The sequence below is a fragment of the Chenopodium album genome, chromosome 6 (genome assembly GCF_948465745.1).
Source record: "Chenopodium album chromosome 6, dcCheAlbu1.1, whole genome shotgun sequence".
In the NCBI taxonomy this organism is placed as follows: Eukaryota; Viridiplantae; Streptophyta; class Magnoliopsida; order Caryophyllales; family Amaranthaceae; genus Chenopodium; species Chenopodium album.
Genome location: NC_137839.1, coordinates 32,705,173 through 32,729,950, shown reverse-complemented (window position 1 = coordinate 32,729,950; position 24,778 = coordinate 32,705,173). Strand labels below are relative to the sequence as shown.

Below are 24,778 nucleotides of genomic sequence, written 5' to 3'. Positions count from 1 at the left end.
CTATATTTAATTGCTCTTTTAGTGTATATGATGTTTGTTCAGGTTTTTAATATTAATAATAGTGTAGTAGAAGTTGCATTAGTACTCTTATTGTTATTTTCTTTTAAGTGATATAAACTTTTTAGCAAGTAATATGAATAGCCTGACATTAGTAAAATATTTCTATTACTACTGAATCTTATGCTCCAACTCTATCAAAGTTAATATGCATACTTTCATGAAAGTTATTGATTTGTTAGCAATATGTTGGTTTGTTAGCAGGAGAATAATAGATTATTTGTTAGCAGGAAAATAATAGATTATTTGATTTAAACGAAGATATGAAGTGATTAATCCTCTGCTTTAGGGGATTAGTAATTTTAGTCATTTTTTTATTGATAGAGATCCAAAATTTAATGATGATTGCTTATTTATTATATTGAACAGGGAGAATAATTGGTGAAGACTCATATATAGTGATGATCATATAGGTGAATTTCTGAAGTAGAATTGTCTTTAATGCCTGCTGCTGCTTTTGCTATTCTGCTACTATGCTCCTGTTGCTCTGCTACTGTGCTCTAGCTCTTGTCTCAACATCAAGTTTTCCCACATTGGTAGAAAGGGTAACCAGACTGCTCATAAACTAGCACAGATTAGTAAATAAATTTATTGCCTTAGGGTATGGATTGAGGAGGTGCCACCTGAAGCCCTCATTTTTGTATCAAGTGACTGCTATTTTGATTAATTAATTTACGTTGTGATTTCCTTAAAAAAAATCCAGTTGTATATTTTTTTGTATTTTTTTTTTTTTTGCAAGTGTAAAATTACTGATTGTTAATGAAAATTATGAGTTTTAAGTATATTATGTATATATATAGCAGTTTGGTGATAAATTCAAGATTAAAAAAAAAATGGGCCATAAAAGGCACCAGTTTTGGACTAGAACCGGTGCCAAAAACCTCTTTTTTGCCACCGGTTTTGAACTAGAACCGGTGCCAAAAATCCTTTTTGCCACCTGTTCAAATCGGTGCCTTTTTCATGCACTTATTGGCACCCCCCACATTGGCATCGGTTCAAAACCGGTGGCATTTAGGGATTTTGAACCGGTGCCAATTTTGTTTTTTCACCTAGTGAATAATAGACTTATATTTCAAGGTTATGATAAAATATATGGTTGTAATTTAATGTACAAGAGGTTCTCATCAATATGGACCATTATTGGGTAAGTAATTGATTAAAAGTAGTGTAAGGGACAATTATCTTCATTAATTTCATGTGTCTCAATACTTTGAACAGAAATGTATTGTAAGTGTAACGGGGTAACTGTGTCTTGTTAAATAGTACATGTAGTGCTTGTGTAATTCCTTGAATTGTAATTTTTTATCAATTATAAGTTAGGCAATAACCATTTTCCTGGTTTATGGAAAAAAAAAGGTTCTTAAGCAACAATTTCAAGGAAATTACTTTTAAAGTAATCTCTTAAAAGTGAAAAGGTCCACTGAATATTGTAACTGTCAGTTTGACTAATAATTTAGTTGCACTGACATGTAGAATGGTTTCATTAGCTGAATCTATATTCAGAAGAGGACTAGTCACATATTCTAGCTAGGTCTGATTTTATGTCTTCTCCAGTGTTGCTATATTATGGAAATGGTCTACTGAAACATAGGTTGTTCTTCTGTTGTTCGAAGGAGGAGAAAATTTTAAATTTTAAATTTTATTGGGCTGGATTTTTCATTTATATTTTCCGCCAAAACCTAGATTGTTAAAGGCATATATATATAGCTCTAGCCTCCCCACCCCCCTCCAAATTGCCCCCCAAAGGAAAAATAAACAAAATTAATTAAGAGTAGAAAAAGAACAAAGAAAAAGAAACAACTTCAAGAACCACAAATTATGAGTTCCAGTTCTGCATCTCTTGTCAGGGGAAACACATTTCAATACTCAAGCACTAACATAATATGGATTGCTGGGAAGAGATGCAACTGCGGAGGGGATGTGTTAGCTTAATTTTGAATTTCCCTTTCAGAGGCTGACCCAATAAGGTCTTACTACAAATGTAGATCCTGCAATTTCTGGCAATGGGCAAGGGAGGAGGACCTCCTTCAAACTAACAGCAGCACTAGATTCGACAATTTATGGCATAGGGTTGACAAGTTGGAGAAAATGATTGTCAAATTTATCAAGATGTCTCTGACTATTGTGGTGTTTGTACTTTAGGGGTTAATTAGCTTCGACAGGTTAATTAGGGGTTAATCTGTTTGTAACATAGTATTATGCTTCTTCTTATATGACTTGTAGTAATGAATGAAAATATCTAAATTTCAAGGATTATGCTTCTTCTAACAACAATTGAATACATAATAATTGTGCCAATTGATGTCATGAACATTGTAAATGCCATTTTATACATCTATACTTATAAACCTAAACTTGTAAATGCCTTCTAATACTTCTATATAGCAAAATGGCAATATCTCAACTTCTATGAATAAGTTGAGAGATTAGATTTTGGATTGTTGTTGTTCTTCTCTTAAGATAATTGTTACTCGTATTATTTATCTTGAAATTGCCAAACAATATCACCCATACTTTAATTAAAACAACTATTTTTTGATTTGAGAGTGGTATATACTCCAAAAATATTCCCAGTAATAAAAATAATCTAACGGAACCTTATAAAAGTTTAATGGTGTTGTTACTTCTCTTAGTTAAACCCTAAAGAAAGGTATAGAGTTTAATAATTTCTTTCAATTGTATATTTTAAGTGTGTCCTCAAATGATCCAACGGAAGCTTATAAAAGTTTAATGGTACTGTCACTTGCTGTTGTCAAACCCTAAAGAAAGGTTAATGGTACCGTTACTTGTTGTGGTCAAACCCTAAACAAAGGTATAGAGTGTAATAAATTATTCGCCTCTTGCATGATGGTTTTCTTATCTTGGTCTCTAGTCTTGTTGATGCTTGTTGCTAGTCTCATGAGTCTGTTTTGCAATTGTTGTTGTGATGATTTCCTTGTGATGAGGTTGATTGTTTCTTGTTCCCTTATATCCAAAACCCTTGAATCCAAATCCCTTTGAATCCAAATCTTGTAGTTTAGTGCCTTTTAGTTAGTTAGTTGTTTAGTTGTTTACTTAGTTTTTCTTTACTTTCCGTTTTGGTTTTTGTTAGCCTAGTTTTGCTCAGTTGTTTAGTCTTTTTGTTAGCTTCGTTTAGTTTTACTTTTTAGTATCTTTTTCTTTTGTTTTGAAGTTACTAACATTTTTCTTTGTTTATAGCTTCTTTTACTTTTCTTGTTCTCACATGGCTTTTTGATGATGCTTACGATTTTGGAACGCGACGATGGTGGTTCTTTCTATCACCTTTGTTTATTATGCTAAGCATGGATAGCGCGGTGAGACCTTTCTAATTTTTCTCTCTATTTTTCTTTGGATGCATAGATTAGGTTTAGTTTAGGGGAAGTTGAACAGTTCGAGGATGATTGCTTGATAACACGTAATGTGTTTGGGATCGCTGACGATGTTGTCATTCGATCACTTGTATGTCGATTGGGATAAATGTGTTTAACTTGCTTTCTAGTTCCTTTCTCAATTTTTCCTATTCTTTCTTTATCTATGGCTCTCCTTTTCTTTTCTTTTCTTTTTATTTTTCTTTTCCCTTTTTTTTACTTTGTTCTTGTCTTGGTATATGGTATGCTTTTGAGGCTTATTTTTCATTTTTGTTTTCCTTATGAATTGGACTTTGTACATTAGACTTTGTCTTTTGCATGAATTTCTTCCTAGGTAGTAAAGGTATGCACGGTTTGAGACTATGCTTGGTTAACTCTAGGATAGGTGTATGCTAGGGTAGTTGGTTTGAACTAGGAGGACCATGAAGCCGGATTCTACTTCTTTGTGGCATGTTGGTAGTTGCTCCCTATAGTCGATTTGACACCACTAGTGAGTTTTTGCTGCATCCATGTGAGGTTCATCGTTTTTCAAGCCTTCAACCTATTTTGTATGAGCGGCATGGATCCTTGACTATTGCAAACCTAATCCATAAAGCTTGATTTATGATTCTTAAACCCGAGACCGAGCTATCTAGGGAGGACAAAGGCACCTTTTTCGGGGTGGTATTTTTCATTTTTAGGATAGTTTGTTTAATATTAGTTTTTGGGTTTACATTTGCCTTATTGCAACCATTTGAGCCTATTTCCTTCTTTTCAAGCCACGTCTTTAGATCTTTAGCCTTTTGTTTCATTTTCTTTCTTTTCTTGTTTTTGTGAAACAATTGATCATTCTTGATGGAGTTTGTGGTGATATAGTTGGGATATGTGGTTCCATTGATGCAAGCTTGTGATTATGTTTTCTTTGTGAATAATGGCAAATGAGTACGAGTAAAAGCCGTCCTACATTAAAATAGGCATGGACAAATAAGTGCAATATAAAAAAAGCCGTCCGAATTTAGAAAAAGGCAAGGACAAAGCAAAGCTTTACAAAAAAAAAAAAAAAAAAAAAAAAAAAAAAAAAAAAAAACCCAAAATTTGGAAAAGTGAAAAATTCAAAAACATTTTGATGTATTCTTTTCTCCTTCTAAGCATTGAGGACAATGCTTCATTTAAGCTTGGGGGAGAAGCGTTTACGCTTTTTGTACATATTCTTGTGAGTTTAGCTTTGAATAAGCTTGGGGGCGTTGTCATTTTTGTTTGGTGATTTCTTTATCGTGATATTGAGAAAAGATCGCCCAGGACATCATTTATGGCACTCATTTGGCCTCCTTTAGGATGATTTTCATGCTATTTTATAGCCCTTTTCCTTAGTTTTGTTCTTTATTTCGTTAGTTTGTGCTTTCCATAGTTAGTTTCCTTGTTTTATGCATTTCTTTGTTTATTTGTTCTTTTTCGTTTGTTTTTAGGTTATGATCGTGTTTCCAAGGATTCCCAAGCCTTCCTCTCATATTTCTCATTAATTTGGATGCCTCATGTTCGCCTTTTGGAACTTCAAGTTTGAAGGAACGCAAAGAGCAAGTCAAGAGATCGGTGCACGTATGCGGTGGGGGCGTCATATTTGCCATGAACCCGCCAAAATGGCCCTTTCAAGACTGCCTACCTTGTGTTCATCATCATCATAAAGACAAGCGCACGAGGATGAGCTTGGACGAAGAAGAGGGGGGGCTCCCTTGCTGCCAGGTGCCGGCGCACACGAGGGTGGTGCGGCTGCGCACCTGGGTGGCGCGGGCGCGCCTAGTGCGGGTGCGGGCGCGCCTGCTAGGGCCCATGTTCCGTACCCTTTTTCCCGCGGCCGCGCCTCTCCTCTGATGCGACCGCGCCTTCCGGGGTTTCTTTTGGGACGATCTAACTAACTCTTCTTTTGTATCTTTCCTATATATAGTTTTTCCTTCTATTTTAGAAAAGAGACAATGAGAATAGAATTAGAATCAGTTTTAGATCAAAAAATTAGAGAGATTTTTAGAGAGAGAAACTCTAGAATTTTAGAGAGAGAATTTCATGGTGGATTGTTGATGATTGAAGATTTCTCCATTTCCTTTGATTTTGATCAAGTTCATAAGGATTCCTTTTCTTTAATGCAATCTTTAGTTTGATCTTTAGTTTGATTTGAATTGTTTGTTGAATGTTCAAGTTTGATTGAAGTTTGATTGATTTGTGTTTGATTTTAGCTTGTTTGATTTGATCATGATTAATTTGTTGCTTAGTGTTGTTTTAATTTTGATTTCAATGGCTAGTGAGTAGATTGCTTGCTAGGGTAATGGTGAAGCATGTATGAGTAATGGATTAAAGCTAATTGGGGAAAATTGATGGAGTTGACTAGCTATGTGATTAAATTTGTTGATGATCATGTGCATGTGTGTGATTAATTAAAAAGTAGCTAACTTTGATTGTTGCACTAGATTGCATTGTAAGTTCGCATTGATACGGACCATTGATTTGTGGCTTGCAATTATCGATTGAGGTGTCTTGTGATGTTTCCTAGCTAGAGTTTATCGTAGTTGACGCTAGTTAGACCTCCAAGAGAATAGCTTGATATGCTCTCTTGGTTGCATGATTGATTTCCCCTCACATTGCTTGACTTAGTCAATTTGACCTCCCAATTAGTTGAATCCGTTATGATTACATGTGGATCCTAGCCCTAGTGTTTATTACATTTGATTTCTTCTCGTTTATTAGTCGTCTTTGTCCTAGCATAACATTCACACCCAATCATTACATTTCGGAATATCTTGACCATAGACAATAGATAATCGCTCACCATTCCTTTGGGTTCGACCCTCAACTTACCATTATACTTGTGTAGGGGTGTGTTGAGTGTTTACAAGTTTTGTTTGGCCTCGGGTAGGGGTTAGTTTCAACGACCTAGTCTCGACCCACGTCATCAGCTTCCCTCAAGAGTCGGACATTGAAATCGTCATTTGCCTTACCAAACTGAACCTTCCAGGTTTGATAATCAGCTGACGGTTGCACAACTGCCCAGGCCGCACGCATGATGGCTTCGTTGTCAGCCATCATTTGTTTGACCAGGGTCTGTTTTTCCTCCTTCATTCAGAGACCTATACTTGGTCCGGAGTTGTGTTTCTTGGTTCTGCAGCCGCCCTCTGAGTCTCTTAACCGTCTCTCCAAGGTTATCTGCCTTTGTTTGCGCCTCTTGGAGGGGCTCCAGCCTCTCCTTGAGGGCCTTGACCTCATCCTTGAGTTCCTTGACCCGCCGCCTCGCTGCGCCCAAGTTCTGCTGGACTTGCAGATTTGCCGACGCCTGGGAATACAACATATCAAGTGTTAGAATCTCATTTTGAGCAATCTCAAACTGAGCTTTGTCCAAGGAAGAGGCGGCCCGAGCATTTGCTGCCTTTTACCTCTTTGGTCTTGTTGTTTAGTGGCTTTTTAAGACCACTCACGCGCAGCATAGCCTACAGTCGGCCAAAACAAAAGAACACAACAGAAATCATTCGATAAAGACATCAATCAAGTCAAAAGACAAAGTCTTACCTCGCAGAGAAGCGCTAGTATGACGTCAAGGTCAAAGGTGCCGACTACTTTGACAGCCGCCTTATCATCAAGATCAAGCGTCCTAAGAATTTTCTTGGCCATCTGAAGGAAAGTCGGCCTCGCTGGAGCATCTGTTAATACAAGTACAATAAACTAAGAACTTTGAAAATATAGTGGCATTTCTTAAACATTGAAGAGTATGGTCGGATGCCCAAATGAGTTACCTTCCTCTCCCCCTACGGCTTCACTGCCGCCTGCTGTGCCAACAACAGTGATGAGTGGCTGCTTGCCACTCTTTGACACTCTTGGTGAGCGTCCGGCTTGGATGGAGTGTTAGTAGGGGAAGAGGCGCCCGTTCCCTTTTTCAGCTTGGTTGCGACGTGCTTCTTGCGGCTTTGAGAAACATCGTCCGCCGACTCCTTACGCATCTTGGGATTCGGCTGTGAGGTGGGGGCAGCCTTTAATGAGCCACACTGCAAAGAGTTCACATGTAAGATCTTGTGAAAAATTCCTTAAGTGGAAATTCATTGGAAAAATTCCAAGTTAAACAAATTGTTACCTAAGGAGTGTCTCCTGGCGGCTGCTCATCAGAGCGTTTGAGGTTCGCACGGTTGAAGGCAGTAGAGATATCCGACTTCTTGTGTCCAGGAAGCTTTTCCATTGCTATGTCTGCACAAAACAACAATAAGAGTTAGAAACGTAGATAAACAAAATCAATATGGGTAGCAAAGCTAATAAATTCAAGCGGCTAGCTACCTCTCGGCTTTTCAGTACTAAGGCCACAGGCGGCCAAGCACGTCTCGTCCGAGAGCCACTTGAATTGGGGAATGTAACTTTGGGGGGTTACTTCCTTGACCCCCGTCTCTTCGTTTTTTCGGACGGCCACAATAAAAAGGCCCCGATAAAAAAACTCCTCCTGCGCCCGCTTGAGAAGAGGTGGAAGGGCTTTTTTCCCAGCCAGGAGGGGCGGTTCCTGAGTCCAGCGGTTTTACCGCCTGTTCTTTTGGAAATATGGGGAAGATATTATGTAAAACTTGGACCCCCAGTCCTTCCATTTGTTCTCCTTCCCCAGAGTCATCATATAACGCTTGTGACTGGTCAGAGTAAACCAGTCGATCCCGCTTGCATTCGGAGTCCTGCTCAAATAGTGCATATGAGAAAACTCCTTGAAGTTGGGCTCCACCTCCAGCATCTCACAGGCGACAACGTAGCCTAGAATGTTAACCCAAGAATTGGGGGCTAGTTGCTAGACACCCAGCTGGTATCAGTAAAAAATCCTCTCCACAACCGGATGGAGAGGGAAGCGCAACCCTTCCTGGATGGATGCTTCATAGCATCCGAAGCACCGGTCACCATAGCTGGCCATCTCAGGCTAAGTGATCGTGACCTCAGCATCCGGCACGGACAATAAGAAGCCATGTCCCATGACATGGTCGGAAATAAATTTTCCTAAGTCTTCCGTCATTTTTTCCCGTCTGCCTTCGGCAACGTGTAAGTAATAAGGAGCACGTTTATGTCGCCGTGAGGCAGACGGCTCCTCCCAGCCCTCTCCCTTCTCAACGGAGATGGACTCTCGGGCAACCTTAAGATTGGACTACGCCTCCTCCGAGTCAACGGAGGCGATGTCGGAGGATGATGACACAGAGTCATCATCAGAATTTTCCCCAGAGCTGGGGGCCTGCCGACTGGTGCCAGCAGTGGCCTCCCCCATCTCAACATCCGGTACCGATTCACTCGGCCCAGGGGTTCCATATTCCTCATCACACTCCTCTAAAAATGAGTCGCTTGGAGTGCTGTTGTTGCTAGGAGGGTCTTTACTAATCTAGGAGACAGGCAACCTAATGGATCCATCCAAGAAGACCGTCTCACTTTCTGAATGGTACCAAGAACCATCCGTCCTATATCTCCCGGTCGTCTGCTTGGTTCTAGCCATCGTGTCCTGCAGGGGCACATACACTGTCGGATTTGGAGGTGTACTCAAAGGGTAGTTCTCGAACGAGCATTCGACACTCCTAGTTCTAGATTTAGCCGTCCCCGGTGACCGGCTGATCGCTAATCTAGGTCGTGCGGGGTGCGTTTAGGAAACCATTTTTGAAAAGAAAAATACAGAGAAATAAGTAAAGAAAGGATCAGGCGGTTACCTTAGAAGAAGGTACTAAGAGGTGCTGGTAAGGGACGTTTATTGGAACAGGCGGACGAGCTGGCCGAGTGTCGGATGCTGAAGAAGTCAAAAGTCTTCGAAAGTTAGAAATTCAAAGATTCTCCCAAAGATTCACGCAAGTGTGAATCCAAGGGAGGTCAACCCTTCTATTTATAGTGGGGGTAAATGATCTGGGGTAAAAACCTTATATTCAGGTGAACAGTAAAAGTGATTTCTCGGCCAATCAGAGGCCGACACCTATCACAGGCGCCACGTGGCATGCCACGTGACACCTGTGAGGGGCAAATGATTTGGGGTATTTAATACCCCTAAGTGGACCAATGAGAGAGCAACATGTGTCGCGCTGGGAGGCGTCCAAATGGACCCTCCAGATGCATGACACGTGTCACTCAAATATCCCTCCTTTGAAATGGCGGCCTTCAAGGCCCAAACTTCAAGGGCGCCGCAAAACGGTGCTGCCCTAATCCCTAGGTCATCAAACCCTAGGGTAGGGAACACTTCCCAAAGTCCCTATAAATAGGGACATTCCTCCCATTTATGGGGGCACGTTCTAATCATTACTGAGCTATCGTTCTCAAGAAACAGGCAGCACCTAAGCTTTGAATCCGAGCAAATAGCTTTATTTTTGCACGTTTTATTCCGAATCCATACTAACTTAATCTTCGGAGGCGGACCACCGACCATCGGTATTCCATTTGTTTTGCAGGTACAGGCGTCCTTGCTGAATCCAGTCTTGAGCTGTAACTCTCCCGAGGGACACAAAAAACCCCGAAACAAGTAGGGTCCAACAGAATGCGTTTGCCAGGCAAACAGAATTCTATTTCACTCCATTCCTTTGTGTAAAGCACAGAGGCCATGCAGACATATTGATCGCCAAGCCGCGCTCTCCCTCCGACTAGCCGATAACAATCTCTTTGAGTAGCATCCATACCTTCGAACTCAATCAATGACGGTCCCGAGCTGCAAAAAAACACCCAATTCACCATTAAGACAAACATTTCTAAATTACTTACAACGATCAATGTTTGAGGTTAAAGTTTCTTACTAATTTTCATCCTTGTGGTCCTTCCAAGCCCTGACAAAAGCCACCAACCGTTTGTTAAAAGCAGATTGACGCGTGCGCTCAACAACATCTATTACTTTCGACTTTGGACCATTGTCCTCTTCATCGTTTATTTTATTATCATCTCTTATAACATCCTTCGTTACGCCCTTACTAAGGCTCCCATTTGTTCCGGTGTTCGTCTCATTGTTTCTGTTACCAACAACACCATCACTCACATAGGACCCACCACTACCACCACCGCCGCCGCCGCCCCCACCAAAAACTCCCAGGGCTTTCCCAACAATACCCTCAACAAGGGTAACACGTCTAGGAGCGAGACATGCCAAAACCTACAACACATAATTTTTGGACTAGACCTTACATTATTCCCAAGTTTCATAAATATTTTTAACCACATTTTAACTATAATTTTGGACATATTAATTGTACCTTGTCGACAACGTCATCTTGATCATGGACTTCATCTTCCCTTGGAATCTTGGGATGCTGCTCCCCATTATAAGCAATGTCTATGGGCTGCACAAAATTTCCATTCATTAACAATAGAGTCAAAATCAAAATTTACCAACTCACTAGTTAACTATACCATGCCTTACCATCAACTTTCCATAATTATCCCTTGACATTTGATCCTCAGCAACAGCTGCGCGAATTTCTTCCGTTGTCCAAACCTTGATCCTAGGATACACCCCCCACTACACTGGGACGCGTTGTATGTGATCAAGGTAGAAAATCTGAACATCACCAACCAAATAAGTCAATTTATGCAATCAGTCAATTTAAGCAACACCAACCACAAAGTTCATAAAAAAATTGAGCATCACCAACCACAAAGATTATAAACAATTTAATCACTCCACTTACCAGAAGGAACACAGGACACCCACCACAACCAGACCTAAAACCATCCTTTAAAAACTTCTTCTGAAATCGAGCAGCGGTATCACACAACCATGTCAAAGTAAAAGAACACCAATCATAATCAATTGCTCTTAAGGCAACTGTCACATCAGGTACTAGAGACCTGGCCATGTTTGAGCTATTTGTTGTTGTGCATATTAGTTTTCCAAGCACAACTATCATGAAAGCAGTCATGAAATCCTCTTCATCCTGCTCATCACCACCCCAAGGAAATATTTCACCAGAACTATCAAGTAGACACATTACTTTTGAAGCTGCAGCCAATGATATGGTGTCCTTCTTAGACCCGGCACCATACATGTCAATGATCCTATTAACCTTCTGCAACTCCTCCTCACACTCCATATTAACATTTGTGGGCACATGATTTGCTCCCATAGGAATACCAAGTATATACCAAACTTGTTTTGCACCCAAAGGCAACACTCCTCCATCACCAAAAACAACAGTTCCATCAACTCCTACCCTAGTCATCAACCAATAGCAAAATTACCATGGAATATTCTTCATATCTAAACTCAACAACCCTTCAAAACCCATCCTTTTAACTAATTATCGCCGGTCTTCATCAAACTTCTACACTGCAACACAAAATGACTCCTTTCTACAGACAATATTTGGCTGCTAGAGATTTACCAAAACAACACACATCACACAACACAATTACGAAATGAAATCATAAAAAATCAACACACCTAAATGCTAAATGAAATATGTATCTTTAACAGATCACACACTCAATATAAGATCATACCTTGCCAATATTCTCAAGGTGTGTCCTAATCACCTCACCCCTAGCACACAATCTATGTCCTTCACTTCTCCCAGACTCCTACCATCAACAAAAAAATCGGACTATCAATTTATTGACAAATATATGAATCATGTCATTTACTAGTTACACATATCACCATTACACAAAATAGAGGGAATCAACCAGAATAATACCTTATGCATTTTCATTGAACCTATATCATTATGTTTTGACTTCCTCTTCTTACTGTCTCTCTGTAAGAAATGAACCAACAATCCCTTCAACACTATAGAGCTTGATTATTCTTCTTCACCATCCTCATCAATATCAATAGATTGGGAATTACTTAAGGCATGGTAATCTTCATCCTCTGCATCACTATCAGTTTAATTGGAATTCATTTTCTTAGCTTTTGATTTGTTGTTAGGGGCAGCTACTTTAGAAGACCCTTGCCCCTTAGGTATTTTGGAAGACCCTTGCCCCTTTACGGGTCCTTTACAAGACTTTAAAGTGACCCAATACCAATACCAAACAAAATTTCATATCAACAATTTGCAAGGTTAATTAAACACAACACAAACCTTACACAAAACTTACCCCCTTTTGCCAACCTAAATTCCGAACTAGAGACTTTTTCTTCATAATTTACTTCTCACCTACAATTTCAACAAAGTAGCAATAAAAATTCTCAAAACCATTAAAATCAGCAAAACTTTCAACAATATTTACCAAATCCTAATAATTTGAACTACATCCCCAATCGTAACATATAGGCAAACTGTTACATGCTTACTCCATTACATAACAACCAGCACCACTCTGCGATTCACGCTCACAATCCAACCGATTTCTGGAAATCACTAAATTCACTCACAATTCAGTCCCTTACTCAAAACTGTAAAACCCTATATTTACATTCTTCCAATTGAATGACAAAAATCAAATACACAATTAATCGTTGCACAGTGAAAGGGAGTAAATAGGGGGCACAAAAAAAAACTACATTCAATTGATAGGGAGCAAATTGAAGAAAAACACAAACTACAAACAATTCATGACGAGTAAAATAAGGAAACAACACAAATTACGAACAATCGAAAAAACCATCATTAGAAGGGAACAACCCATAATCGATTTCATCAAAATCATAACAAAAAGTCAACTTAGGGTTCTACCAATTACGTTTTCAGCATCACACTTACTTGTTCGAAGGTTTGAGCTGCCCTACAAGTACTGTTCTTCAGCTCCAAGTCCCACCACAACGAAAATGGGAGAGCGATGTTTAATTTAAGAAGAACGAAGTCGGTGAGAAGGAGGACGGTGAGCAGTCAAAGAAAGAAGAAGAAATTCGACCTCAAAGGAGAGAGAGAGAATGAGAGAGAGGGAGCAATTTTAATTCGAATTCAGGAAAACAAAGGAACAAAGCTAGAAGTATCATACAAGATTAGTGCATATATACGAAAAGAAATACAACAAAAATACAAGCAAAAAGCATAACGGTGTCAGACAATTGTATAACGGGAACCCAGCTGGAAGTAAAAAATACCGCGCGAAATTACCTTCTTGCCCCTAATTAGGCATTTAGAAATGCCTAACATTCCTCCCTTTAAAATCCCTCCTAAAATTTCATATGCACCTAAATTTCCAATCGTACTTCTTCCTTTGATTGGTCTAGGTGCTTTCTAAAACTCAAAGGCAAGGAGTGTCATATCGTCATATGTCACTTTCTTTTTCTTATTTAGCCACGTGATCAATCAAATTGCCACATAAACGATTACATGTACATGTTAAATATGTGTACAATAAATTATATGATAAATTAATTAATTATATTATAGTATTGATTGTAAAATAATTAATTAAATCAGTTACAAAAAAAAAAAAAAAAATTTTCATCACCCAAATTAAGTTTTGTAGCCGATTGAGTTTATTTTGAGCGAACTTAGACTGATGAATAATTACAATAATTATAATTTTTTTACATAGCTTTGACCCACTTAATTTGTAACCGGTATGTATTAAATGTGATTTAATTATCGAAAGTTTTCCTATCAAAGTTTAAATATTTTTTAGTTGCGAAAATGTATCAAACCAACATTAAAAAAAAAAAAAAAAAAAAAAAAAATTATAAGTGATATCCACTATCTTCCATACAAAAAAAAAAAAAAAAAAAAAAAAAAAAAAAACACTTTCGTAGATTCGCATTTCCCATAATTTCCCTCAATTAGTAGATTCGCATTTAATAAATCTAACAAGTTCGAAATATTCCCCTAAAAAAATTAAAAAACACTTTATTAGGCAGTAAAATTTCTTCTTCAACAATATTCAGATCTGCTTCAAGGTAAACTACCCTCTTCTTGTTTTAGTCTGATTTTCAATTGTTCAATACAAATGAATTAATGGGCATTATTCAATTGCGTTTTAATGACTTTATTTTGAAAATGTGACTTTATTGTTTTGCTCTTATAATTTTTCCAGGAAGCTCAGTTTAATGGCAGAAATCTAAAGTGGTATTTTTTTTTGGTCGATTTGAGGGAGTTTCATCATTTGGTAAATGGCAGTTTCAAAGCAGACTGTTATGGCTATCAAGTCTTACCAAAATCAGGCTGAAAATCTGGTCAAGAATCATCTGTTGTCTGATCCTATAATTCCTTACACTTCAATTATTGCAGGCATTTTAGCCTGCAAAGTGGTATGTTCAGATTTTACTTCTCCCTTCCGTTTTCAGGGTATGATATGCTCGGCTTTAGATTAAGATATGAATATATATACTGAAATGGTATTAGTCTAGGAATGTATGAGAAAATAACAGGTTGATCCGGATTATTAATATTAAGTAAATGATTAATGCTTTTACTTGCTTATTTCATATTCAAGTTTGTTGGGTAGGTTGTAATCTTGCAATGCAGCAGAATTTGAAGTAATTTTTTGAAATTTCTATTTATGCTGAATGTTTGAATTTGATCATGGTGTGTGTTGATACTTTGTGTTTGTAGATCTATAATCTTACCCAGTTGTTTAGTGCCCTGTACTTCAAGAGTTATGCTGGTCTTAACAAAGTACAAAGGATCGAATGGAACAATCGGTTGGTCCCCAACTTCTCATTGAACCCTTTGTTTTCTGATTTTTTTGTTGCAATCTGTCTTATTTTGTATTGAATAATTTGCAGTGGTATCTCGACGGTTCATGCCCTTTTCATTGCAGCAATGTCGTTATATTTTGTTTACTGGTCAGACCTATATGCTGACTACCAGACCAACGGTTATGTTACTTTCCGTAGCTCAACACTTTCAACTTTTACCCTAGGAGTAAGTGTTTATGTTTTACCCATGGTTTCCTTATTATGTTCTTTCTAAGTTTCTACACAACACAAACATCACTTGTTAGTTGCCCTGAATGTAAGTTTTTGCTTAGGTTGTTATTGGAAGAATTTCTATTGGTATTTTAAATGTAAAGCTGTTGTCATTTGTTCTGTGCTGCAAATACTATACTCCTTTAATTTGACCCTAGAATTTATTTGTCAGAAAAGAAGCATCAGAGATCATATGATGATATACAATTAGTGCTGATAAGATATTCATTTTGACATGATTCAGGGATTGAGAAAACTGTGTGTTGTCTGTGCTGACATTTGAATTTTGATGTTTGAAGAGATAGGGTCTTATTTTTGGACATTTAGTGACTTGGTGTAGTATCAACTTATGTCTAGGGCGTTGGGCTGAGGAGCTTTGGAGGTTGCTCACTCTTTTCATCCAACTTTTCTTTATATGCCATGCAGATTGTAGAATTGTACCGAGTACAATAATTCAATTGCTTGTTTACCTTCTGATTATGGCTGCTCAACTGTTTGTATATCTAGTGGGAATGGAGAAAAATGCAGAAGCTGAAATTTTTCTCTCCTGAGATTTGTTTATGCCAATGTTTTCCAAACTTTATATTATTCTCTCCACTTTCCTTGTATTCTTTATATTTTGGTTTCACATTTTACATGTCCAATCTGAATTTTTGAAGACTTGTTTGTGCTTGATACTTGATGGGAAAGATTATGTCTGTATAAAAGTATAAAACCTTAACTACTTCTCCTTCAATCCCTAAATAATAGTCCATATGTAGAGCTATCAGTTCTAACCCGAATCGTTAAACTCGACTGTTTTGAACTAATTTGTAAAAAAAATTTAAAACCGAAAACTAACCCGACCCAATTTTCCCAATCCGAAACTAAATTGAAGCAAATTTATGCCAACGTTTACTGACCCGACCCGTTATCAAGCCCAACCGTTATAACCTGTAACTGAAAACAACCCGAATCGATTATGTATGAACTTGATAGTAACCAACCCTTTTAAAATCAAAAATCGTTTAAACCCAGCAAAAATCTAATAAACCTAAAAAGCTCCAACCCGTAACTCGTTGTGACCGAGCCGTTTATAGCTCGTTACATGCTGAGGACCAATTGTTTTCAAGCCGTAACCCATTGAGAGCGAATCATTTTCAACCCATAACCAGTAGCCGATTGGGATCGTATCGTTTACAACCCGCAACCTTTTATGATCGAGCCATTTACATTCCGTAACCTATCTGAGCCATTTCAACCCACTACTCATTAAGCCCAACTTATTTAATACTTAACTTGATTATAACCTGATGCGTTCCTACCATTATCTGATTAACCCAACTCGTTAATGATCCAACTCGATTTCAACCCGATTTGATTTGAACTGAACCCCACTTTAAATTGGGTAAATCCGTTTTCAAATTGACCCCACTCAATCCAAACCGATTATGACCTGAATTAATAATGACCCAACCCAATTTTACCCAATTTATATAGAATTGAAACCTATTTTCATGTCGATCTGGTTTAACCTAAACTGATTATGACCTAAACCGATTACAACTTGACCCGATTGGGACTTGAACGATTTTGAACCGAAACCTGCTTAAAACTGGCTAAACCCGTTTTCAAACACACCCGGCTCAATCCAAACTGATTACAAATTTTTTAACTGATTACAACGTGACCCGATAAGGACCCGATCCTAATAGAAACCTCAATAAAAAAAAGCCAAACCGAACTAACAATAATTTTTAAAATTGACTCAAACTAACTTGCTAATTGTTTCAACCCGTTATAAACCGACCTGTTATAACCCTAAATTGATAAACCGAACCCAAAACTGAACCGTTTACTCGAATTAATCATTTTTTGAAGATATTTTATTCATTCGTGGAGTCTTTATTTTGGGTTTTATAATCTTGAAATGAAAGTTATGGACTTTTGTTTTTATGGAACCTTTTCTTTTGAATTGTCATTAGCCATACTTATCATTTCAAGAAGCGCCAAAAAAATAAAAATAAGAATGACATATGCATACAACAAGCATGTGATTTTAATTTTTTTTCCTTATCAAGCCCAAGTTTATTTATATATTAATTTGTATAATCTCCTTTATTTTTTGGCTACCCCTGTGAATGTTTCAAAATTTTGGAGTTCCAAGTTTCATCACCAATGTGGAGCTTTGTATGGGCGCTCTGTTTTCAATTACTTCTTCCTTATCTGAGTTTTGCACGATCATCTGAATTTAAGAGCTGGGTTGGTGGTTTGTTTGCGTTATTTTTTGTTTTGGGGGTTCAATGTTGTTTCCTTATGCATCTAGACTTCTAGAGTTCTTTCTTGGTGTGGGATTTGGTTTGATGGGATGGAAAGGATTTACTTACATGTTGCCTTTACCATGTACAGTTTCCAAATCAACACTTTATTGGGCTGATAATAACCAAAGTTGTAACTGCCAAACCATGGGGGGTACCCTTATGTCTTTGAAGTTAGAGTGCTTACCAGTTTGTATGCTACTCAAAAATGTTAAAGATGCTAAAAAATTGTAACAGAGTTTTGAATTACAACTTAAAATCAAAGGGCTTACTGTGTTAGGCTGAATGAATCATGGCATGGCATGCAATCTATCTAACTCACCCAACCATGGGGTGCTCTTAAACTTCTCAATTTCTGACCTGTTATCCATCCTATCCGTGGCAGGTACTGTTGGTGTTTGCTTTTAAAGTCTTGTTTACCATCTTGTTGTTTGTAGTTATAGTTAATTTATTTTCTTTGTTCCGTGCTTCCTCTGATATATCTGTTCCGTTTTTTCCAGACTATTCCTCATGACAGTTCATGTTAGCTGACCCTAGTTTATTTTGGGACTATGGCTTTGTTGTTGCTGTTGCTGTTGCTGTCTTAAAATTAAGAAGTTGAAAAAGAATGCAGTCTAGAATCTGTATTAATATGGGTTATAATAATTCGTATGCTACAGGATTCTTAGCTTGTTGTCAGCATGATTATGGAAATTAGTTTAATTTACTCATCTTCTTGTAATATATAATGTAATTTGTGGTAACTCAGATGTGAAATTTGACAGGTATCTGTGGGGTACTTTATTGCAGACCTTGCAATGATCATGTGGCTCTTTCCTTCTTTGGGTGGAATAGAGTATGTAAGTCTCTCTCTCTCTCTCTCTCTCTCTCTCACATATATCCATGCATTTTTTGTTAATTTCCAACTGTCAAGATTACTAATTACAAGGCTATAAGCCTATAACAATTAACAATCCCCGTAACCTGGAAATATGTTTTGCAGCCTAGTATATTTTCATAGGCACATCTTACCTCTTCATGAAAAGTTGGGTTTTTTTTTTTTATTTTTATTTTTAAATTACTGGTCATGGCATTAATTAAGAGTGATGATTAATGGTCACTTTGTTAAAAACTTATGGTTAATTATGATAAAATAACTAACCCAGACAACTTGTTTTCTAACCATTTACTCAATATATCTTTTTGCTTTTGAAATTCCTCATATACACATTGTCCTCCCTCTAACCAATGTATAAAAAGCTCAGGGCATGCTTAAGCGAGAGGGGTTTTGCTGCGCCTAGGTGTACCTCTTTAAAGTGAGGCACCCTATATGAACGATTAAAAAAAATTGGCTGAACTTCAGATGGGCCTCATGTGCACCTCGAGTGCTCTTTTGATGCACCTCATGCACCTAACCACAAACGCCTCCTCAGACCAAGTTACGCGCTTACCCCTAGTGCCTTGCGCATCAGCGCAATAACTTTTGCGTGCAATATTAGGAAGGTGAGTAAAAAAAGAAGAAAGCGGGTTCAGTCGATTTGAGGTGAATTGAAAAAATAAGATAGTGGAGATTGTTTGAAAAAAGTGAATAAAAAACGGTTTGTTTTTGTTCAATTTGAGCTGAAAATAAAAAATAAAAACAAAAGTGGAGAAATGATACTTTTATTTAGAGAATTTTGTTGGTGATTTAATTTTTTATTCAGGGATTGAGAGAGTTTATAAAACTTTAGATCCTTGTATACACAATTTATTTGCATTATGAAATTTCAGATGTCTCTACCAACTTGAGGTGATTGTGATGAGGTTGCTTTCCACCGTAGTATCTACCTGCTAGCTTAAAATTTTAAATGATAGTATTGCAGAATTCCGTTGCTTATCACAGCCTTTTTGACTACACAGCTATGGAAACTGGTTATTTGAGCCTAAGCCTTGGTTGGAGTTAGAATCTATAAACTTAGGAGGTTGGCTTTCAAGCATGTGCCAATTCTTTGACTGCTTACATCTATTTGCTTGCCTTTAAGAGCTTTGGTTTCTCCTGGGATGATGTTGCCAATATTATTCCAATCTAAGGTTGCCTGGATTGTGGATTCGTCTACATTGGACAGATATCTTACTGGTGTTTGCCTTTTCTCAATATAGGCTTAATTATGTAATTTGCTAATGGAAAACCAATGTATCACTTCCTAATCTGTTCATAGCGGTAAAGGAGAAAAAATCATGGTAAAGTCTCATATGAGTGGCTGGGAGTATTATCTTCTTAAGCTTATAAAAAATATTAAAACATTGTTGCAAATGAGTATTCACACTAAAATCTATGGCCTACTATATGCCTGCTCAGTGGAGTTACACCCTAAAATTTGAATTTGAGATACAGTCTACTAGATTTGGCCAAAAAAGAGAACTTTCTTGCTCATTTTCCACTCAGTCAAAACATAATTTCTTTAGGATTCAAAGTGGCTTATATGACCTTGTACACTTGGTTTACTCTATTAATAAGCTTAGAAGATAGAATTATTTATTTGCAACTTCTAATGTTAAGAGATGACCTTTTATTGATGCTGATCGTAATTCCTGCTTGTTTTAAGGAGCTGTAATTAATTTTATTCTTTCCTCCAATTCAAGGTATTTCATTGCTTACGTCTAGAGGCAAAAATTGATTTGATGACAAATTCCTCTATTCCTTTTGTACCGTGGAAATATGTTCAGTGATACAGAATTAAGGGCTAGAATAGTTTTATGCTTTATTAAGTTAATTTCAACTCTCGAGATTATATCACTACAACTTTTTTGGATCTTTGTGCCTCATGTTATGATCCATTGTTTTAGAATTTGTAGTAAATAAGGTTCAGTTTTCTGAGTTAGGCAGTCCTCTTCCTTGACTTTTTGGCTTGCTTGCTTCTCTATAAGCATGTAGAAACACACATGGTCTATGTATATGTACAAGAACTAGATTCTTGCTGACTGAATTCAATCAAGAGTTTTTGTTTTCTGTCTATCCCTCTCTAACTTTTCTATGTCCTCCCCCTCTGTCTCTCTGTCATATCAGTACCACTTTTCTATGTCCTTTTCTACGGGGAGCAAGAGACTATCTCCACGGAATCTCCCTGCCTATTATTTGCTTGAGCTCACTGCTTCTTTTCATAGTTTCCAAATCTTTCAGCCCTATGCTCTCCTTTTCTTTGCGGGAGTATTTTTATTGATATATAGCTTCTTTATAGAAAAACAGCGGTAAATTAAATTCAGATAAGAGATAAAAAGAAAGATAAAGTAAAGGTAAAGTGGAAGGCTCATTGATCTATCATGTATTGGGTATTGAATCCTCTAGGTTTTATGACTATAGGGTAAAGTCTAAACAACTTTGACAATCCAAGTCAGTGTAGATAATGACAAGGGTACCACATTGAACCTCCTACACCCCTCAATATTACTTGGTTCATTTTATTGCCATTCTTGTCTCACATGCTGACCACTTTGCCCAGGTTATACATCATTCTCTCTCAGGAATTGCTGTTGCTTATGCTATGTTTTCTGGGGAAGGGCAACTTTACACCTTCATGGTCCTTATTTCTGAGGTGACAACACCTGAAATTAATATGCGATGGTAAGCTCTTTACAAAGCTGATTTTTTTTTTTTTTTTTTTTTTTTTTTTTTTTTTTTTTGTTAATGCTGCTCAGTGCTCACTGTTTTTTTGTTTTACTATGAAGGTTTCTTGATACTGCTGGATTGAAAAGATCTCATGCATATCTGATTAATGGAATTGTGATTTTTTTTGCGTGGTTGGTGAGTACATGGCTCTTTGAGGGATATTATCTTTTCGTCGTTCATTTCTAGGGATGGCAACGGGTCGGACTCGGAGCGGATTATGCTAAATCCGACTCCGACCCGACAGAAAGTCGGAGGTTAAATCCGACATCCGACTCCGACTCCGACATCCGACTTCGACATCCGACTCCGACTCCGACTCCAATCCGACCCGACTCCGAGTTTTTTTTCATTATTCAATATACTTTGAGATGTTGGGCTATTTGGGCCTTTACAACCCACACCCAATGCCACCATGACCCACGCAAAAATCCACTATCTATTGGAGTCGGAGTCGGATAATCCGTTAAAGTCGAACATTTGTCGGAGTCGGATTTTTTTCTGGATTTTTTATAGGATCCGAGTCCGACCCTCCTCCGACTCGGAGTCGGATTATTTTAACGGAGTCGAACTCGGATTACTTTTTTCTCGGACTCGAAGCGGATATTTTACCTCGGATCGGGGCAGAGTAGGGTCGGATCCGGACTAGATTGCCATCCCTATTCATTTCTTGCTTCTGGCTTTTTAATTTAATTAAGACGATGAACAAATGCTTGAAACTAAAGCTGTATACATTTGTGTTAGAGTAAGAATGTATAAGTTGTTTTGAGTGAAGTAATTTAAATGCATGTTCTAACCACAGAAATTGTCTGGCTATAAATCAAAGTTAGAAGTGTGACTAATACTTATGAATGTGTTGCTTTTATTTTGTAACCTGACTTGTAGTGTGATGTGCAATGCAGGTTGCAAGAATTCTGCTTTTTGTTTACATGTTCTATCATGTTTACCTTCACTATGAACAGGTAACTGCCTTAGATTCTTCCTGCTGTATATGTGGTGACATCCTTGTATAATTAATGTTTGTGACCCGTCCTCTGTACTGCAGGAAAGTCTTGTAGAGTACTTTTATTCATTAGCATCTGTATTGTGCATGTAGTTGCTTCGTTGAAATTTCTAAATCGCCATCATATGTAAAAAACTTAAATTCTGAAAGTGGTTTACATTTGAGTATAGCTTTTGGAGTAGTATCCAATGATAACGGTGTGCGAGGATCAAACCTGAGAAATGTAGGTTTAAAGAAAACATCGCATATTAAGTTTCTAATCCTCATTTGGAATTTCTTAGGTAGGACTTTACCTGAAATTCTAGATGTTTCTGCTAAAAAACTCGAATGGCCTGACTTATCATGTTTGGAGTTTGTGCATACAAATCTGCAGATTTTGGACTTCACTCAACAATAATTAGAGGGGGTTTTAATTTAAAGATTGTTTAGAATGTAATCAGTTTCAATGCCTTGAAGTGAAACAAAACTAGTGCAATTACTTTTGCAAGGGAAAACTGAGTACAACTGCCATTGTATAAGCTTATTGACTAATTGCACCCACTAAAAATTACTATTTATGTTGCACATGACTCCTACTCCAAGAATATATTTGTATTCCGAGACTGACCAAACTGTTTGGGATTTAGACAAAACAGTGAAGATAAAGCATAACCAAGGAAAACTGTATGCAAAGATTTACAACTATGTTATGACCACTAGATAATTACACTAACATTCTAATTAACTCCTTGTATCTTCCGTGCACTAAAACATGCTTAGCCAATTCTGTTATGGAGTTGTCCTTTACGTAAACTTAAATAACATCTAGCCCATAAATTGTCATCAAAAGTCATCCATTCAAGAACCAAATGCCCATCATTGAATGTTTTGATCAAAATTCATTTCTGATTTTGGCATTTGAAATAAGGATGATAGCATCTTGAAGCATAATATCATTATCAGTCAAAATTTATCAAGAACTACTATAAATTTATAGATGGGTCATGTAAAAACTTAAATTTGATAATTAGTTGTGGATTGGCTTGATGCAATCATTAGGATGGAACTGGTCTGTCTTTATCCCTTATCGTTTTGGTTATTTCTTCTCCCTTGGGTATGCTTACCTTAATGGAGGGGTTACTATATAAGACACAAAAGTGAAATATCAAACCTGGAAATTCGGTAAGCGTTTACTTCTAGTAAGTATTGGTACTTGTCTTGAATGTTGGAATTAGATCATAAGATTATTATCCAAACAAGTACTCGGTACAAAGTTGAGATTGTGTTAGCAACTTAGCATAATAAATTAATGTTTGGATTCGTCATATTTGCATAATACTACTGCAATATTGTTTCAAGACTACTGCTTTCTTGTTAATATTACTCATAAGAAAAGGGACAAAAAAGACCATAGTAACGCTGCCTATGTTTTGTCTGTTTCACTAACTACCCCTGGTTGTATTTTATTTTGTTCATATGCGGAATCGTACATTTACGAGTCCTATTTTGTTTATGCGGCAAGAAATATATATGACATTTAGGTTAAAGGTAATGTGTAGTTGCATCCATATTAAAAAGGTAAAGCTATTTCATTACTTCGTAATACAAACCAAAATTGGATGTGTACTTTTGCTAAACGGCTTCTATCTAGTTTCTTAGTTGAATTTTTCATCAATAAAATGCCAACATTCAATCTGTTTTCTTGATGATATAGCCACCAACATAACTATAGGTGCTGAACTTCTGTTTTTTCTATCAAATTATAACTGTAGGTAATGCAAATGCATGTATTTGGCTTCTTTTTGGTGTTTGTTGTGCCGTCTGTGCTTGCTGCAATGAACTTGATGTGGTTCGGGAAGATACTCAGAGGATTGAAGAAGACGTTAGCAAAGAGACAATGACAGACTCCGTAATGGAATTGCATGGTATTTTCTTAGAAACTTGTTTCTTCGGTGTAAAAATGGTGGAATGGAAATGTGGAGAAGGCAAAGAGAACTTTAATTAACTTGGCTTACGATAGGATTTGTTGTAAATAGCTGAACCTTCACACTTAGGTACTATGTATTTGCGGCAAACAATGAAATTATTGTTCAAATTACACCAGAGTTACTGTGTTTATCTAGCTACAGTATCACACACTCTTCAGTCTGCCCAGACTTTCAGGTTCTCTGAGATTTTCTCCATTGTGACAATCTTGGCCACAACCATCTCCAACGTCGCCAAATCAATTTCAATTCGAATTGAAGACGATGTTGTTATGTTTCGGAAACAAATCAATTTCAATTCAAACCAATCGTTCAAGTTGGTGTATGGCAATTTGAGAATTTAGATAACAAAACAAATTTCTGGGCTGTCATTGTGTTTGTTTGCATAAGCAACCAAAACTTTTTGATCTGTTTGGATATCAGTATTTCACATGTTCAAATTACAAGTCTACTTCTTATTTTATTCATTGGTCTTTTGTTTGATATTAATTATTTTTTTTTATAACTAATATATAAATCTAAACTTTTAGCCAGGTCACGAGACAGCGACACTTGGCATTTCAACTTTTTGCCAAGTGTCATAAAAAAATAGTTTAGATTCCATTTGGATAGAATTTTAGGATAAAATTGTTAGTTAAAAGTTTTATTTTCGATAAAATACCAATTTTTTAAATGTACAAAT

General features: G+C 37.2%; 1 protein-coding gene across 1 annotated transcript; it reads left to right on the top strand.

Moving 5' to 3' along the window:
• Positions 1 to 14,047: 14,047 nt before the first annotated feature.
• LOC145634811 (uncharacterized) lies at positions 14,048 to 24,233 on the top strand. The gene is made up of 9 exons (XM_081686178.1): positions 14,048 to 14,199; positions 14,337 to 14,550; positions 14,855 to 14,943; positions 15,028 to 15,166; positions 18,272 to 18,346; positions 20,966 to 21,087; positions 21,192 to 21,267; positions 22,032 to 22,091; positions 23,884 to 24,233. Exons 2-9 carry the CDS (start codon positions 14,413 to 14,415, stop codon positions 24,010 to 24,012), a joined length of 828 nt encoding a protein of 275 aa, XP_081542304.1. The 5' UTR covers positions 14,048 to 14,199; positions 14,337 to 14,412; the 3' UTR covers positions 24,013 to 24,233.
• Positions 24,234 to 24,778: the final 545 nt, after the last annotated feature.

Bases quoted from the DNA above. Each gene is read 5' to 3' on its own strand.
- LOC145634811 (XM_081686178.1), top strand. From the start codon at position 14,413: ATGGCAGTTTCAAAGCAGACTGTTATGGCTATCAAGTCTTACCAAAAT. The intron at 14,944-15,027 runs GTTGGTCCCCAA...AATAATTTGCAG, and splicing joins AGGATCGAATGGAACAATCG to TGGTATCTCGACGGTTCATG. The intron at 22,092-23,883 runs GTAACTGCCTTA...TTATAACTGTAG, and splicing joins TTTACCTTCACTATGAACAG to GTAATGCAAATGCATGTATT.